Source organism: Podarcis gaigeae (assembly GCF_964106915.1).
Source record: "Podarcis gaigeae genome assembly, chromosome: 8".
In the NCBI taxonomy this organism is placed as follows: domain Eukaryota; kingdom Metazoa; phylum Chordata; class Lepidosauria; order Squamata; family Lacertidae; genus Podarcis; species Podarcis gaigeae.
Window position 1 is genome coordinate 4,312,881 of NC_139684.1, and position 19,252 is coordinate 4,332,132.

General features: G+C 42.4%; 1 protein-coding gene and 1 long non-coding RNA gene across 7 annotated transcripts in view; one reads left to right on the plus strand and one right to left on the minus strand.

Annotated features, from left to right (window-relative positions):
• Positions 1-19,252, plus strand: part of LOC310851240 — a 984,470-nt gene that overhangs the window by 575,738 nt on the left and 389,480 nt on the right. The window lies entirely within an intron of this gene.
• The window catches only part of TET3 (tet methylcytosine dioxygenase 3), a 106,787-nt gene continuing 89,500 nt past the window's right edge, over positions 1,966-19,252 (minus strand). For all 6 annotated transcript variants that reach the window (XM_083753113.1, XM_083753114.1, XM_083753115.1 and 3 more), the window contains 3 exons: positions 18,410-18,547; positions 14,781-15,117; positions 1,966-12,450 (listed from right to left, as the gene is read on the minus strand). In XM_083753113.1, coding sequence (XP_083609239.1) covers positions 10,610-12,450; positions 14,781-15,117; positions 18,410-18,547 — 2,316 coding nt within the window. In that variant the 3' untranslated portion in view covers positions 1,966-10,609. The remainder of the gene's footprint in view (positions 12,451-14,780; positions 15,118-18,409; positions 18,548-19,252) is intronic.

The window sequence follows — 19,252 nt, forward strand, 5'->3', positions numbered from 1 at the left end:
ACAGAGCCTAGGACTTGCCGATCAAAAGGTCGGCGGTTCGAATCCCTGCAATGACGGGTTGAGCTCCCGTTGCTCGGTCCCTGCTCCTGCCAACCTAGCAGTTCGAAAGCACGTCAAAATGCTAGTAGATAAATAGGTACCGCTCTGGCGGGAAGGTAAACGGCATTTCCGTGCGCTGCTCTGGTTTGCCAGAAGCGGCTTAGTCATGCTGGTCACATGACCCAGAAGCCACCAGTAAAGCGAGATGAGCGCCGCATCCCCAGAGTCGGCCACGACTGGACCTAATGGTCCCTTGACCCTTTTTACCCAGATGCTTGGAAAGTTGGTGCAAGTTTTAATGTTTTCAGTCTACAGTTGTTTTAAAATTTTTAAAGTCTTAAATTATGGTTATTATTCTTTCTTATTGATAATTTTTCTTGTATCTTTTTAGCAAAACTGCTTTAACCATTAAAAAAAACCAAATAAACCAGCGTATACATTTTATGAAATAAACTGTGGTTGCTGCAACACTAAAAGATCAATTTCTTGCAAGTTCAGAATGAAATCCTGGGAGAGCTGTTGTGCCCTGAGAGCACAAGCCCACAGCACTCAGCATGCATTAGGTAGGCTGTGTCCGTATATGTGCGAAGTCTCCAAATTTTCCTATTTCATTTAGGGAACAGGCATCCTGGCTCATTGAGGCAACAGGAGAATGTTAGCTTTGCTTTTAAGGCTTCCTTGATCCTCATTTGTTAGGCCACAGCACCCTCTTGTGTCTTCGTGCACCCCCCTGCACCAACTTCAAAGCAAGACCTCGGGGTCAAGGTGGTGAAGATGCCACCCAAGTGCATGGCAGCAACTGTGAAAAAAGTGCATCCCATGTTGAGGATCACAAAACTTTAATCAAAATGTATCAAAAGATCTACAATGAGTAACCTAGCTATACTGTCCATGGAGAGAGCTTTCAATGTAGATTTCAAGACTGTTATTGAAAAAGTTGCACAAATTTAAACCAAGCGATTTTTAATACGTTTAAGTATACTATCATTAAATGCATCTTACTTTAATTATATCAGTATTTTCTTAAAATACAATGCATATGCTTGGGGGTAAGAAGGGGTTCAATACCGGACTGGTGGAAGGGACTCAGGAAGTGCTAACGGTCCACAGGTTGGGAATGCAATGCTTGCCTAGTCCTGGGCACTGGCAATCCACACTATGCCCCTGCCACTCTCCAAGCCCAAGGCAGAGGGAGATTGCTGGGGTAGCCCTAATTATCACCTGACTGAGGAAGAGGAAGGCAGTTTGTGTGTATGTGACACAGAGGAAAACAGGCATTGGACTTTGCATCACAGGCATACTTAGGCTCCCTAGCACCCTTGGCAAGGAGCTGTATCAGCACCCACCCCCAGTCCCTTATGCTCCTCCACCATGGTGGCCAGAGGAGACTGCACTCCTCAGCCAGCCAGCCAGAGCAGCAGGGGAGCAGCTCAGAGAGCCTGCTAAGCCAGAGTGCAGAGGCATGATTTTTGCACCACCTGGGTAGAGGCGAGTTTAGGGCAGCACAACTGGTTTCCATGCACTGAACACTGAGCCGGGGGGGGGGGGCACTGCAGGGTGTCACAATGAAGACTCGGTGGACATGCCCAGGAAAACTAAGTGTGTCCAATGCTGTTTTAGACCTCCGTAATAGGAAACTAGCCAAATGAGTTGAGCAAGCAGTCCAGCCACATTATTCTGTGTATCAGGAAGGGTGACGGACAGGCATCTCACGTGCCCGTTGTTGTCCATGAAGGAGGACCACGCAGCTGAGTGAGTGTCAGCATGGCCAGGGCAGGATTCTGTCCTCTGAGGCCCAGGGCATCAGGGGCATAAGGCAGATGGCAATTCAGCCTGATGGCTTGCATTATTACTGCAATACCATTTAAATGTAATGTGAGAAGAAATCTTAAGCTTGGATGATGGAGAGGGAAAAAACACACAGAATTTGAGTGCAAAAAATAAATATAAAATTTATTAAAACACCCACAATAGTTTAAAGATATCGGGAATAATACATTTCACAAACCAGTTGGTTGTGTAACATAATAAAATACAAATTAAAAAAAGGAGGGTCCATATTTGCAATTTTTAGGCATCCTAAAAATAAATTTTCAGAGACACTGAAGGGAGAAGTGTGAAAGGAAAAAAAATACAGACAAGAGGGGGAAATTATACAAAATAAAATTATCAGCATAAATTTACCATACTAAGGATATCTACAGTTTAATACACAAGTCCTATTGCCTTGAGACATTGTAAAATCTACCATTTGTCAACCAACCCCAGATAAACTTCATTTCAAGTAGCCACGGTCACAAATCAACAAAGAAATCTTCAAGTGTGGTCCACAAGGTGGCCTCCACTGGAGGTCTCGTTTACCAAATGTGAATTCAAAGAGACAAGAAATCAAATACATTGAGAAGTTACAGCCTTCGGTTAACTAAACTGAATTAGTCTGCCAAATCCAACCTGTTTCTTTTCCTCATTTCTCTTAATTTTTTTTAAAAAATGTATTTAGAAGTCAGCTTTATACCTTTTTAATTAGTTTTACACGCAAAAAGAAAATCAAAAGCTAAAAGCCAGCTGGACAGCAGACGTTTTCCAAAGATTGAACAGCAGTGAGTAAACTCTAAACAACAGGTGTCAAAAAAGGAGGAAAAGGATGGCAAACAAAAATCACTTGTAAAATATATCCCTGATATTGGAGCAGAAGACAAAATTGGCCAATTTGCTTTACTATTCTTAGGCAAAAAAGAGAAAGAACAATTCACATCTTGACCATGAAATATTCTTAATGCAGGCGAGACTCTTGTTGCATTCCACAGAGAACTGCCTTCCTAAGAGAATACAGGAATGTTGCTCTTTGCTAGTTACCATAAGATTTATAATTTGCTGTCTGGAAAAACAAGTCACATACTGTCCTTGAAGTGGTAGAGCGCTAAGAGCAATAATATGCTGGGGATCTGTCCCAATCTAGCACCAACATTTCATCTTTGCCCCTGGAATCTGTTTCTTAGTCCACCCAGCGTTGTCATTTCTGCATTTTCAAAACTACTTAGTGGAGTAATCCAACTGGATGGCATATTTGAAAAAATAATGCACTTTTTGCTGGCGGGGGCAGGGGGTGGTGATGAATAAAGTCAGGATTTTGCTGTTCCCAGATCAAAACCTCATTGGAAACCTTTGCAAATTCTGCAGCAAAAAGAGTTTGAGAACATTCTATTGGGGCAGATTTTTTTAAACCAAATGTGCAGAAACTATTATTTGATTACTGTTAATATAGCTGCTTAAGATCTTATTTCTAAAAATGCTTTGCCATGTGGGCCATACGCTGTTCTGAGGTACTTCAGTAAAATCTACTGTTTACTGAAATGAAAGCACCACTCTCCCAGTTCACCTTTTTATTAGTTCTGTACACTGATTCCTCATTATGTTTCATTATTTTGAAAGTGAGAACTTGCCCAAGAATAGAACTACAAAGGCCATACAGTTTATAAGATGTCAAGTACAGTGTTGACGTAATAAAATACACACCTTGTTTCTAATATTTGTATCAATCCCATTAGCTATAACTGAATCACAGGTTGCCACAATACTCTGTTTCTGAGGTATTTTTTGTATGTATTGTGATAACAGCAAGCTTATTATATGATGAAAACCTGGCTTCTGTACACATTTAAAACAAGTCTTGTGAACAAAAGAGAGAGAAAAAGTGAAAGACAGAGTGAGAGAGAAAATAAATAGCACCAAAATGGTATCTTGTAAAACTTTCAGACACAACTACTCACAAATAGCAATATACAAAGAAAAAGCCATCATAAAGTAGCAGAATGAAGCTGGCATTTTAGACTAAAGGGTAGCAAATCCAAGTGTGGCCAGACCCTGGTTCCCTTCTCCACTATGAACCTTCAACAGGTTGGGTCCGTTTTCAATATTAACATCTATAGAATAAACCTGTTTACACTGAGATGCAGACATGGTCCAAGAAGGATTTTTCCTTGGTTAAGGAATGCAGGACTAAGTCATAACTTTTTGCTGTTAACTATAAAAGCAAGCAAGCAAGCAAGCTGGAGAAGACGCAACTACATTGCTTTATAAATAGCTGCTCTGTCTTGGAGTGACCTCAAAACTTCCAATTCAGCACCCATTGTTTTTGCATAATAATGACCAATACAGAATGTTACATATACCTGCACCATGCACACCTGCTAAATCGGCACAAGTGTTATCTCAAAGTAGTTTGTAGTACCTTATTTTCCAGCTGCTTAAGGAAAGCATTTTAAATTTTACTTATTCATAGTTAAACTTCCCTTGAGTTTGATCCCAGAAGCCCTTTTCACTGGTGGTAGTTTCGCCAGCACCTGATTCCATTGAGCAAAGTAGGACTAGTAAAAAGATAACTCTCAGCATCTGATCCTAAGCTGTGCTGCTCCATTTATATCAGCTAAGGATCTAGCCCTAGGATGTGGATAGTTGTCATTTATACCAAAGTAACCTCTGCTGGATCTACACACATGTAAATGAGCTAAAAATTATGTAGCTGTAAATTTCAGACTCAGAGCATAGACTTAAAAAAAACCCCATGTATTTAAAACATTGAAACTTTCTATTATCAGTTAAATGTACAGTTCTCTGGTTTGACATATACTGTAGCACCATAGCAAGATGGAATCTGGCAAAAACAAACAAGCCCAAACACCCTTTTTTAAAAACAAACCCACCAAGATAGCACCATTTCATCAGAAGATTTCGGTTATTAAAATTTGTGTCTTTAGCCTACAGTGCAGACATTGCATCAGCTGAAGCAACTCTGGGCTTCTTTGCTCATTTTTCTCTCTCTCTGCCTTTCTATGGGACACAGTTACAACCTATGATAAATAGAAAGAAGGGAGCTCTCTAACTCTACTGATATATTGGGATAACCTCGTGTCTCACTGATGCAGCTCCTCAACTGTCTGCTAACCAGAGACAGCAACACAACATTCCTGTTACACACACACACAAAAGTTCATAGCAAGTTCACAAGCAATGAGCCTTTTTGTCACCTTCCCAAACTGGACCCCCTGTATGCAGAATTGTTCCTTTGCCTTCTATACTGTTTGGTCCATGCATTTTTGCTTCATAAATAATTATTTACCATGATCTGCTTGAGCTCTTGATTAACCCAGAAGAGTAAGCGCCCCAAAGGAAATAATTTTAAACAGATGACACTCACGGTGGCCCAGTAGCTCAGCAAAGCATACAGAGGAAATAAGAATCCACTTAAAGAAGGGACCTTAACCGACCCAAATTTCTCCCAGAGAAGTTTAAGGGGAGTTTGCTAATAACTTCAGCTGGAACACCACTGGATCCCTTTTTCAAGATTTTTTCCCCAGGGATTACAATTTTGTTTGTAATTTTAGCACCATCAGCTATTATGATTGAGGGCTAGTTGCTATTAACTTGTTTCATGTCACTACCCAAAAAAAATACACTTCAAAGAAATTTCTCACTACCGTCCTGCAGAAGTTGCTTTGCCTTTGAGAAGGGCTGCAGTCAGGATTCATGATTTCTGAAAAGGCCAACATGATGCTCAAGGCCCTGGTGGTCTTGGCTTCCCACACCTCACTATAGGATGTTCAGTGGGCATATAGAGATGTACGAGCTAAGGCAGCCTTAGTTTTGTGCTCTCCAACTCCCATCACCTATGACCATGGACTGTGCTGGCCGGGGTTGATGGGTCCTTCAAGGGCACCAGACTAGGGAAGGCTGCTCTAGGCAACAAACAGCATAATTAAGCTCACAAACGTTGCTGCAGACTGAGGGAGACCTGCCATAATGGCACATCCAACTTCCTATGACTGAGAAGTGTAATCATTTTTTACCCCGTTGGCTTTAGAATGGTCGGGCCAACGTGGTGCCCTTAAGACACCTTTTACAAGCACCTTTGTAAATAAATACATATCTGTTTCCATTTACTTTTCTAAATGACCCTGACCACAACAGGAGCTGTAATTGTCCATGTGCAAGCAAAAAGATGACTGCCAGATAAAATAATTCTTTCCCCCCCCTTTTTTAAAGCAGGAGTAGATAATCTCTGCACAGTTCTATTGATAAATCTGAGGCATAGTAACTTTTCCCAACAACTGAGATTCGAGGTAGGTTATATACGTAGTGAGAAACAACCTCAGACTGCACCCTACTTGTAAATATACTAAGTACATCAATTTATCCAGGATTTTGAGAGTCAGGAGTTTTGCCTTTACTTCTAGCAGCCTTGTTTTAAAGTGTGCATATAACGTATGTGCTGCAGAAAATGATGGTGGCATTAACATAATGCTGCTATAGATTTAATACTGCCATTGCCAGAATCAAATAGCATGTGGATTGCCTCCTATCTGCACCAAGATCAACCAATTATACTGAGAAACACCTGGCACAATGGGTTTGGAGAGCCAGATTTTTATTTTTTAAAAAGGGAGAGAATCTCAGTCCAAAAGTCTTAGAGGAAGCAAATGAGAATTTTGCCTTAGACACACAATTTCAATAGGGAACAATTATTCCAGTTTTATTCACTCTGGACTTGTGTCAGTGCGAAGGGAAAGCACCATTTGGTCCTTTGGATTATTTGTGTGAGATAAATAAAGGACTTGCCCTGCCAATTCGTTTTTCTCCTTTTCTCTATTCCTATTGTGGAAAAAACAGTGGAAATGGACACAGACAAATTTGGAATAATTCATTGGTCTTCCTGCGTTGCCACCTTCTGACTCCCAAGACAGCTCCTGTTCTTTAAACTTGCCTCTACAGAAAGGTATTTCCCTCATGCAGAGATCTTAAGGGCACCACTGCTAGGTCAGAAAGTTACAGCTCCAGAGCCACATTATGCCATGATCAGACAGCTCAGAAAAATCCCTAAACGGAAGCTGAACACACAATAGGATTTCAACAGGTCAGATGCACAGCAACATCCCTCCAAACGAAACACCTCCCTTCCCACATATATTACAATTTCTTGCTCTCCAGAGTCATGCAAATGAATCTTCCAAGGCACCCCTGCAACACCTTTAAAATAGGAAAGTCAAATGAGACGTTAACAAGGAAATTACAGTAACCAAAAAACCAAACTAAAATCTTTTTGGAAAGAGATACAAGGCCAATGCTTTCCCCCAACTACAGCCGGCTAACAGATCCAGTCTACATTAGTCAATAGCAAGCAGCCATTGGCCTAAAAAGCCTGAGAAGATGGAATATGTGGTGATTTAACTGAGGGCTGGAGCTACATGCTTATGCAGAGACCTCCTGGATTTGGACCACATCAGACTTCAGATAGCAGACGCCTCAACATTAAATAGAAATAAACAACCCTCCCTGCATGCAGAAATCTAAAATAACAGAGAGAAAGCTGTTCCACTTTGTGTAGTTGTTTATGGGGTGAGGGACCACGTGAATCTTTAAAGAAATGTGATTTTCCCACCTGAAGCCTGAAGTGGTATAATCGAGGCAGGCCTACTAGTCCATGATTCGACAAACATATAGAATGGCCTTCAGAGCAGCCCCACTGAAATCAATGGCTGATTTACAGAAGTGGAGGATCAGGCCTTGCATGGGACGACATCACTATCATCCTATGACATTCAGAACATTTCCTATAAATCTGACTTGGAACAATTCTTAACAAGCACAATACGCTCATGGGTATGCATAAGAAATCAATTATCATTCATTGATTTTCCCCTTGCCAAAAAAAAAAAAAGCATCTTTACAGAATACAGTAAAAACAAAAAAAGGACGGAAAAGCATGTTAAATATTTTGTTTCTATTTACATTTCTCCTGCAATAATCTGTTTTAAAACATACTGCTCTTCAAGTTATTGGGTAATTTTTTTTCTTTTAAATCTTGGTGAAAGTGCTTTTTTAAAAAAATCTTTCTCTATTTACAGTTTAAAATCAGAACCACATAAAACACTCAGGATGCTGTATAGAGATCCTGGTTTTGTTTAGTTTTTTTCCTGTTCCAGCGCGTGAGGATTGAGAAGGTTCCCTAGTAAACAAAATGCTATGTACAGGTTTTAATTTGCAAGCCGTTTTTTTTTCTCAAAAGGCACCTGTTAAGTGCAGAAGGAGGTGGCCAAGGAATAATCAGTTTCAGATCTCGAATGTGTTGGATCTTCTGGCCTTCTGCAGTGTTGAGAAATCGCATGCACAGGCTTATCAAAGCCATAGGGGACCTACTCTGCTGAAGGAGTCAGACCTCCCATTTTTTCTACAGAAAGACCCGTAGTATAAGGCAGCAAAATACTCTTGCACCCATTGCCAAAAGAGTTGCCGCCACCCAATCTGAAGATGGCACCCATTTTGAGGAGACGCTTTGAAGTTGCTGCCTCAAGGCTGGAAGGTTCTACCCCCAGTTCCAATGGAAGTTCATGGAGATTTTCTGAGCAAATTTAGTGAGAGCACCTAAAGCCCAGCAGGGACTTCATCATTAACATTTTCCCAGTAAAGGATGAAATTCACACAATATGGAAAAGAACCACAGACACAAACTTCCTCCTACACAACACTTCTGTCCTTGAGCCCTGTCCTATTAAGATTTTTTAAATAAAAACAACAACAACAACCAACCCTGATATAAGTAAACTTTTTGGTGTAGTTTAAATAGTACAAGGGTTCTGAATTAGAGTGAATTTCATCCTAATTTAGGGAAGATTTCCTATCATCATTTTAGCAACACAATGCTTCTGTCGAGGGGAGGCCTGGCTTCAGAGAGTGTAGCCACTTACGTGAATCAGCTATTCTTAAGACAACTTGCATTACTGATGGGGAAAGAGAGGTTAACCTTAAAAAGTTGTGATTCAAAGTTTGAAAAGCACCAGCTGTTTTGCAGTAATCAGTTATCACATAACGTTGATATTTCCTCTTTAAAAAATGGCACAAGAAAAATAAAATAAAACTTACAATAAGCCAATTTCATTTTTGCATTTGAAAATGTCCACGTGTAAAGGTTGGTGTGTGTGGACATTTTCATTTGGTAAGCATGCACCTTTTGAAAACACAGCACAAAGGAGATCTATTGTGTCCTTCCTTTTCATTGGACTCTGCACCGGAGATGATAAAAAGAGGTTTGCCATGATGGTTTCTTAAAGATACAGGGGCTCAGCCCGAGATACTTGTGTTTCCAGAGTGGCTTTACTTTTCCCACTACAGAATAAGAGATTCAAAAGTGAGGCGGACATCAGTTCGAAATAGTCAGGCCTAGCCTACGGAAAAATTAAGTGTGGATGGTTACACCGTATGATAAATTTGGCAAGAACCAAAACATTCCTAAGTGCTATTCTGTGAGTCCCACAGAGTGAGAGACATGAAAATCAACAGGCCACTTCCTGGGCAAAACACAGCACCTTCCAAATATTGTTTTATTATGCTTCACTTCTACCCAGTCCTCCCCACCTCCCCTTCCACCTCTTCTCCTTAAATCTGTCCTTTTCTCAGTTCCTTCCTTCATGAATTTAACTGGGTAAGATATTTATGCCAAAAGAGTTAAGGGAGAAGTTAAAATAGCTTAATTTTACACAGGCTGCACAGCCACTGCCTCTTGCCTTGGCAAAAGAACTTCATTCAAAAGAACTTGCCTTTAAATAAAAACGTAACCACATGCAGTGGCAGAAATAATATCTTTATCTTCATTCTTTTCATTTCCACCTCCTCTGAAACTGGTTAAAGTTAGGCCACAAGCTCACAGCAAACCTGACCTTGCAGTGGTTTACACAACATAATTTTTACACAGACAGCAACGTGTGCCAGTTGCACTCATGCCAGAGGACTGGTACTCCCCTCAGATGCTCTAGGCAGACTCAGTTGTCTTGAGGATTGAAACAGACAAATTGGGTCACCTTTTTACAGCTTCCCCACTGTGTGAATCCATCTATTCTGTTGGGGGCCCCTCCCAAGTTAAGAGAAGTGTCACACAAAATTTTATGCTCTGTTCAAAACCAATGAGGTGGAAACTGTTGCCTATTTGTAGTCTCTTGTCTTCTCTACTTAATTCTTCCACCAACCTTTTTCCTTCCTGGAAGAGATCTACTAAATCTCTAAGAAACCATCACACAGCAAATTATACAACTACTTTAATTGTAAGTCTTGGTTTCTGGGAGGTCTCTAATGTGAGATTTCTACCCCACATGGATGTGATGGGTGGTGCAGATTCTTATTGGCTTAGGGTGCAGCTGAGTTTTAAATTTTGCTTCTATGTCACATAATCCCCTTCAGAGTTGTAATAATTTCTGTTAAAAATCCAATATACACATGTGTATTTGGAATGGAATTAAAAAGCTCTCCTTTGCGAAAGGACACTACAAATTTCTCTTGCCATTATCATGATGTACAGATTAAAAATGCACAGATATAAATATTTTTAGATTACTGAAAAATGTTAACAGCAATAAGTTTCTTCAGCTCAACTCCCAAGTGCAGATAATATACTGGAAATGTCACACTTGGCCTGGCTTCGTATTTCTCTCCGACACACGAAGGAAAAAGCACCACAAACCAGCACTGTGTTCCAGTGCTGCAGACTTTGAGGTAAAATGGCCCCATGCCAGCTGCGCTCTGCTCAAATCCAGCGACTGTACGGCCCAGTTACCTTGGTGTAGGCATAAGAGGACACAGTGATAGCTGAGTTTGTTGGGATGGCCAGGGCCTGCCGGGTTGGGACAGTGTCTTTCTTCTCCTTCTGCTGGGGCTCAGTGGCCAAGCTGCCTCCCCATTTCCGCTTCTTGCCAAAGGCTTTGATGTCCTGCTGGAGCCCAAGCCTGGCTGCCTCCTCCTGCCTCGCCCGGGCTCTCTCTGCCAGCTGTTTCATCTTTGCTTCCCAGAGGGCAAGTCCATGATTGGGCTGGTTTAAGTTCTTGTGCTGGTAGAAGACCAGGGAGATGCGTGTGGGGTGACACCGGTTGGGCTTCTTCAGCGGGGTGGTGGCATGGAGCTCTCGCCTTGCACACTCTATGAGGATGGAGCCATGGGCCGGAGCCACTGCCACCCCGCCAATGTTCTCATCCAGAAAGTTGTGTTCACTGTCTGACCACACCTCTTCATCCTCCTCCTCTTCTTCCTCCTTGATGCTCTTTTCGGGTGTTTCTTCCATGCTGTCATCTAAGCTGAATGAGTCCCATGGCCTTTCTTCCTGGCCAGCATCCAGAAGCATTGTACCACCATCGGCTTTCAAGGAAGGGAATGGCTTCTCCCCACACACACCTGATGCCACAGAGGTCAATGAGCCAAAGGAAGCCCATGGCCTGCTGGGTAATCCTGTGCCTGGCGTAGGAGTCCTCCTGTCATCTGCTTTGGCAGAACCCCAAAGTTCATCTTGAAGTCTGGAGTTTCCCTTGATGGAACCAAAATTCAGCTGCCCCAAGTTCCAGGGCTTCTCCTGAAGGTTTGAATTCACTGAAAAGGCTGAAGAGTTCTCGTTGACTTTGCAAGGGCTCCATGATTTCCCCAGCACATCAGGGCCTGGTGGCAAAGGCTGTCCTTCCGTAGGAAACATATTCCACTGCTTTTCCAAGTGGTGGGACTGTGGTAACCTGGTAGCATTTGAGTGGGAACCAAACAAGCTGGACTTATTCTGTGTGTTTGCATTGAGAACGCCGGCATTGTCACTGGGTGTAAACATGTTCCAAGGGCTCTCAGCATGACTAGTCCTGTCCGAAGGGGACTCATTTCTGTTGACTTTGTAAGGGCTCCACTGTTGTTCTGGGCCTCCATTCTGAGATGACATGGACAAATCAGATAGGTTCAGATTTGGATTTTGGCCATTAATAGCAGCCGCTCTCTGAATAGACTCCATGTGTGACAAAGAGTCCATTGGTTCTTGCTTGATTGTTCGGTGATTGAAGCAGTTTGTGTTTTGTGCAAATGACAGGGCTTCTGCAGGGACAGAGTTACACCTCTGGGGCACAGCCGTGGGCTTGCCTGAATGCCTGCTGGATCTCTCGTAGGTGCGCTGGTGGTGGTTTTTGTTTCGTACAGTGGGTGGGATTTCATCCATCTGTTCGGAATTCTTGTAACCGTGGCTCAAGTTATTTTGCAACATTTGGACATCAGGCTTTTTCTCATAGCTGGTGCCTGCCCAGGGTGCGTTCCTTGTGTCACCGTAATTCAAAAACTGGGAGTGAAACATGTGATTGCTGGAAAATCCATAATACCCAAAGGATGGAAGAGAGAACTTTGAATGCAACCCATTCATGGAAGGCAGGTTAGGCTGTGCATAGTAGGAATGGTATGAGTAAACACTGTTCATGCTGTATGGGTCAGAGGGCCTGCAGTTCCCCAGCACCGAGTAGCTTTCCACGACAGCGTTCCCGTTGTACTTGAAATTGTTGTAGTGGTTCTGAGGTTCCACTTTGATGGAAGGTTTGACTGACCGCTGGGAATGTCCACTTTTCAAAGCCATATCTGCAGATGCAAAACAAGAACCAATATTAATTTGCAGAAACAAGATTGCTTCTTTGGCACAAGACCTTTGAAGATCTGGGCCACTCTTCTGGCTAGCAGACTTTCTGTCCCTTGCCTGAGTGTCTAAGAACACCATTTAGGAGGGGGAAACTTAACTACCATATTTTTCCCTCTATAACACGCAGATTTTTTCTCCTAAAAAGGAAGGGGAAATGTCTGTGCGTGTTATAGAGCAAATGTGTGGTCCCTGGAGCCGAAAAAGCAGGCAAAAATCAAATCGCACGTCTCCTAGAAGGGAAACCTGAAAAGAGGAAGTGGCTGCTTTCCTGCATTCTGCCTCAGGGTCTTACTGCCCACCCTCCTCTGTTTCGTTGCTGTCTTTGCTCAAACGGAACAAAGAGCAGGGAAAGCCCCTCCCCTCCAGGCAAGCAGAGAGGAATTCCTCTCTGTGCTCCGGTGCTGCTGGGGGAGAGAGAGGGGGGGAGGGGGAGGGAGAGAGAGGGGGGAGGGAGAGAGAGAGAGATATGGCTGGCTTGGGTGGGGGGAAACTTTTGCCTTTCTTTCCTCCCTCCGTTAAATCCCTCTCCTGCATTCTTAGCCAGCTGCTTCTCTGCACACCCCTCTCATGTCGCTTCTTTGTTTTTCCTTCGCTCCCCACTTAAAATGTGGTTACAAAGCATAGATCCACATGGATCCTCAGGATCTTTGCATTGGGTCACCCCAAATTCACCATCAGATCACATAGCATGTCCATGGCTACAGCCTGCACCAAAAAAATCACGCACCCACTGTTGCCTGGGGCTGCAATGGTGCAAAAACGTGGTTACAAAGCATGGATCCACAGGAATTCTCAGGATTTTTGCATTGGGTCACCCCAAATTCACCATCAGATCACATAGCATGTCCATGGCTACAGCCTGCACCAAAAAAATCACGCACCCACTGTTGCCTGGGGCTGCAATGGTGCAAAAACGTGGTTACAAAGCATGGATCCACAGGGATTCTCAGGATCTTTGCATTGGGTCACCCCAAATTCACCATCAGATCACATAGCATGTCCATGGCTACAGCCTGCATCAAAAAAATCACGCACCCACTGTTGCTTGGGGCTGCAGTGGTGCAAAAACGTGGTTACAAAGCATGGATCCACAGGAATTCTCAGGATTTTTGCATTGGGTCACCCCAAATTCACCATCAGATCACATGTCTGTGGCCACAGCATGAAGCCCAAAAATGATACATCCACTGTTTCATTCAGAATGTTTTTCCCCTTGTTTTCCTCCTCTAAAAACGATGTGCGTGTTATGGTCAGGTGCGTGTTATAGAGCAAAAAATATGGTAAGTGGCTACACGCACATTGTGATAGTCTGCACTATTCTCCTAAGTGGCAAAATTTGACCACTGCTTGGAGGAAGTGTGGAATAGAAATGAAATTTACAAATGAAAATAGTAATTGAGGACAGTTCCAGGAATGACACATCTACCATTACCAGTCTTCCTCTAAGTTGTGCAGAAAGTGTTTGTTTGCCATGCTCTTGAGCAGTGCTTTCCAATTGGTGGTGCCTTTGGAGTAAGTCGGGTGGCATGCAACTAACTCAAAAAATATTGTTCTAAAGTAGCATTTCCGGACCCGATGCCCTTTGGATATTTGGGACTACAACTCCCATCATCTCCAGCCAGCATAGCCATGCCGATATGGCAGTGCAGGCTAGGGCTGATGGGAGTTGCAGTCCAAAACCTCTGGAGGGTCCCAAGCTGGAAAAAGCTTATAGAGAGTACACAGGCTGCACAGGAAAATGGTGAGGCCCAAATGGCCTAGCTAATAATCTGATTGGCACCCAAGAATATGCCCCAGAATCCTTTGCTTGTGCCTAGCAGTGCCTCAACAGAGACATTGATTAATAAAGCATTCCCTTTTTTTTTTAAGAATAATTTTTTATTAACCGACCAATCACATCAAATAAACCAAATTACATAAATTCCAAATTAAACAGCCGAATTTTAAATTTTTGTTGGGGGTACCCATATTTCAAGTTTTGAAGGGGATCCAATCAACTTCTTGCTTCTTACTGCTGTTTTAATGTCCACAAATCTAATCTTATGATGTTCACAGTACTATCCAGTCCTTTCTTACTGTTTTTCCACATCTCTTGTTGTTATTTTCATATATTTTGATTAATAAAGCATTCCCAAAGGGCAGAAACTTTGAAAACTATTGATCAGACTGCATCCCAACAGCAGCTGCGTAAGAAACCTACCGGTAACCAGATTAGCACATCAAAAGCACAAGACAAGTGGCCTTCTCAGCTTCCAACCCCTATTGCCCTCACCTGCATCCTGCTGAAGTGGTGGCATCTCAAAAACCTCCTGCTTGATTTTCTCAGGTGTAATCAGCTTCTCCTTCTGCATTTTCTTTTTCTCAGCAGCTGCCTTCCTGGCTTCCAGCTGCCTCTGCCTGCAAGACTTGGCTGGCTCAGGAAGCTTCCTCACCTCTCTGGGGAAGGAGGTGAGAACCTGGATTGCCCCCGTGTCCACCTTGGCAGCTTGATTCTCCTCGCTGCCAAACTCATCGGTGGGGGACATTTTATACAGTGGAAGGACATGCAGCTGTTCATCCTCAGGGATCCTCCCAGTGGTACGATTGTCTTCTTTTGTCAAGGTACACACCTAAAGAAGTGACCAGACAACACACAGGGAGTCCCAGTTAGCTACTTCAATGGGGACACACAAAACGGCAAGGCCAGAGTCTAAAAAGTGACTTCAGGCATGCCTAGAAAAATGAGAATTTCAAGATGGCATATCTATTGCCAGGTGGTTGAACAAATACTTTCACTTTACCTGAGCCAATTAATCACGGGTTATACATTTAGGTCAAACTGATGTGCTGAGGTAGAGCTGTGAATAGTGTAGTATGAATTTATAATATATACTATGATAGGCAGGCTACATGTGGGATAAAAAGAGTGTGTGAAAGGATAGGATACTGCTAGGAGAATCTGCTCACTCAGACTGTCTAATGAATGTGTCAGGAATGTTTTTTGTTTTGTTTTGTTTTGTTTTGTTTTGTTTTTGTTTGTGTGTATATATAACAAAACATAAAAAATATAACAGATGGCGAATAAAATGAAATAAAAGTAGAGTAAAATGTGTTATCTAAAGCTAAACATGAAGGAAAAGATTGCCACACCAAAATCAAACATAATAAATTAGTATCATGAAGTTCCAAGTAACACAAATGGATTTGCATTCTCCTGTACCTTTTACTCCACTCCAGCACATTATGAAAAGGCTCCGTTTCAAAATGAAGATGTTTCCTTCTTGTCTACCCTCTCTAGTTCTCACCATACATGTAAGCTTAACCACACATACTACGTCCCGTATTTTAGTTATCCATTCTCTCATGGATGATGTTCTCCTTTTTTTTTAATTACCCAACTTTGACAAAGAAATCTTCTGACAACAGTTAACAGAAGTTTAGTTATGAAGGGAAAGACAATTATCCATCTTTTATTGTATTTCTTAATGTCTCTGCAGATGCCCTAGGCTTTTTCTTCTCCCAGACGGAAAACTGTCCATAGTTTCGGGCATGCCTTTATTATACTTAGGTCTACTTTGAGTGGAAGATTTAAGAAGAAGAATAGCATTTTGGGAGGTATCATAATCTTAACTGTTGCCATCTTTTCCATCTAGGAAGTTTGAATTAGAGTCCATCTTTCTCATTTATTTATCATGATTATATTTGGCTAGTTTTTCTACCTAAATACCTCATAGGGGGTTCTGTGACAATAATGTTTGTGCAGGAGGCAGCCTGTTCTTCTCTCTGAATTGGGCAGCTCTGATAACAGAGGCCTGCTTCCCCTCTGGGAAGGTGACTTAATTTCTGTGTGTGTATAAAGCTAAGGAGAGGAAATGCCTGTGTATAAGCCTGTGTAATTAATAGGCCTATGGACTAAACCAGGCATAGGCAAACTCGCCCTCCAAATGTTTTGGGAGTACAACTCCCATCATCCCTGTCCTGTTAGCTAGGGATGATGGGAGTTGTAGTCCCAAAACATCCAGAGGGCTGAGTTTGCCTATGCCTGGACTAAACCTTTGCAGATTCCTCAGCGGCCGCTTATTTAACCAGTTAAAGCTATCCTGAACACCTCAACTGATGTGGTTAACTGGAGAAAACCCACTATGACAGGTAAAGTATTAACTGCAGCTATTAGAGTGGGAGGGGATCTAGAGTGGGCAATATGGCAGGCAAAGGGTTAACCTTAACTCCAAAACTGTTTTCCCATTGAAAACCACCAGCACCCCTCTAGCTTGGGGGTTATTTCTACAAGTTAAGCAAACTGGGGGCACGACACACATTCCCTCCTCTCAGCTCCCCCCCCCCCCACTGTAATCTCAATCTGAATTCCTCAAGACCTATTTGCTTTGTTTTTAATGGCAAGGTATCTTAGGGATGGTGGAGAAATTCCATCTTCCTGATATGAACTGACCTGATGTAGAACATGGGAAAGAGGAAGTAGCCTTATTGGTCCAGCTAGCTCAGTACCGCCCGTGCTGATTGGTAGTGGATCTCAAGGCTTTCAGACAGGAGTGCCTCCCATCCCCCAATGATATGCCAGGGAGCTTTTACTTGCACAGCCAGCGCTCTACCAGTGAGCCACGGCCCTTCCCTGACAAGTGTGCAGATTGGAACATCACTATCCCCTGGATTTTGCACTGCTCTGAATATTGCAAAACAATCCTTGGCTCACAACATTTAAAATGGGGCATTTTAAAATGTGGTATCTTGAAAGAAAATGGGTTTAGAAATGGGTTTTTGAAGCACATATTGAAACACTTTTTTAAAAAAAAAAGCTAAAGCGGGACACCATGAGTATATGGCTGAATGCCTAACATAAGAACACATGCTGGATGAGACCACTGGCCCATCTAGGCCAGCATTATGTTCTCACAGGGGCCAACAAGATGCTCCAAAGGTAAACCCACAAGCAAGACTTGAGCACAAAAGAACTCTACTCTCCTGTGCTTTCTAGCAGCTGGTATTTAGAGACGCACTGCTGCCTCCAACTGCAGAGCCATCATGTATTGTGGCCATCAAGAACCTTCTCCTCCATGAATCTTCCAACCAGCAAACATGACACAGATCACAGGGTCATCCATCCATCCTCATTCAGGCATCATATTTCATTTCCTTAAAGTGGACTTCTCCAACCTGGTGCCCACCAGACGCTGCTGGATTACAACTTCTGTCAGCTCCAACCAGGAGAGTTGTAGCCAAACAACTGGAGGACACCAGGTTGCCGAAGGTTGTCTTAAGGCCATGTACTCCTTTAATTTGGGTCTCTCTGAGCTGTGTTTCAGTTTCTGCTTCACTTTCACACAATAAAGACAAAGTATCTTTGCTTGGCCAACAAGCCTTCTACTCTTCCTTCCACAACTGCAGTGACACCTTCAAGTGGATTACGTCAGAAAGTTTCCATGGATTAGAGTTCATTTAGTCAAATGCATGAAGTCAGATGCATCTTAAGTTGGCTGATGGAAGCAGTTGTCCAAAGCATTTGGAAAGTTCCATGTTGTTGAAGAACGGCCTACAAGAATCTTAGCAGCTTTGCTGTAACAGGCTAAGACAGCCACCCCTGTGGAACTTTCCAGAAAGAAATGCAAAAAGGAAAAAAGAAACACACACACACACACACACACAAAAACCAAAATGAGAGCCAGATGTAGTGGTTAGAATGTTAGACTAGGATCTGGGAGAGATCAGGGTTCAAACCTCCAGCCATGAAGTTCACCTGGTGACTTTGTGCCACTCACTGCCTCTCAGCCCAACCTGCCTCACAGGATAAAAATATAGGGGGTGGAATCATGTATGCCACCTTGAGCTCCTTGAAGAAAATGAATGCTGTTATTGTATCATTTATGCAACGAATAATTAATAAAATGAGTGATGATGCTTCCTTACCACAGTACACCCGTTGTAAAGGTTATGCTGATCTTTGTGAGCGTGAGCGCAGAAGTCCATGCACGCTGTCACACCAGAGAAGGGCCTCCCTTCTTTCAGTCCAAGCCGGCAGTCTATTGCTATATCCTCATTTGTAACCTGATGAGAAAAGACAGCAATTCAAATCACAGCAGTACCTTGGGAAAGACGTATGGTTTGTTTGTTTATATTAATATGTAACTTTTAAAACCTGTTGTTGTCTTATTATTATTAATTATTATTATTATTAATTATTATTATTATTATTATTATTATTAAATACAAAGCATGAAGTTGTACAAAACAAAAAAACTCACCTAATTTCCCTAACCCTCCCTCTCCCCACAGAATAGAGTCAGGAATAGAATAAAAATAAGACGATACTGAAGTCACCCCGGAGTTGACATCAGATGGAGTTTAATTATTTTGTAACAATTGTCTTTCATACATTTTTAATTTTTGTATTTTATCTGTGTCATTTTAATTTGTGTAAGCCACCTGGGAGAAAGCGGGCTATAAATAAATGTAAATGTAACAACAACAGCAGCAGCAGCAACTCAAATGGCTTACATTAAAATAAAATAAAAACAACAAGTAAAAACACAGCAACACAAATAAAGGCTAAAAACATTGCTTTAGATAGGGAGAGGAGGCAGTACTACAACTCCTGCACCACTAGAAGAGACCAAAAGGCTGGGGGAAGGTAAAAGCCCCTGCCTCCAATCTAAAAGTGGGCAAAGATGGGGCTAGGCATGCCTCTCTTGGGGGGCATTTGTTAGAGCTGTAAAGGGACAAAGGGCTAAAATCTGAGGGCCAAGACAAAAG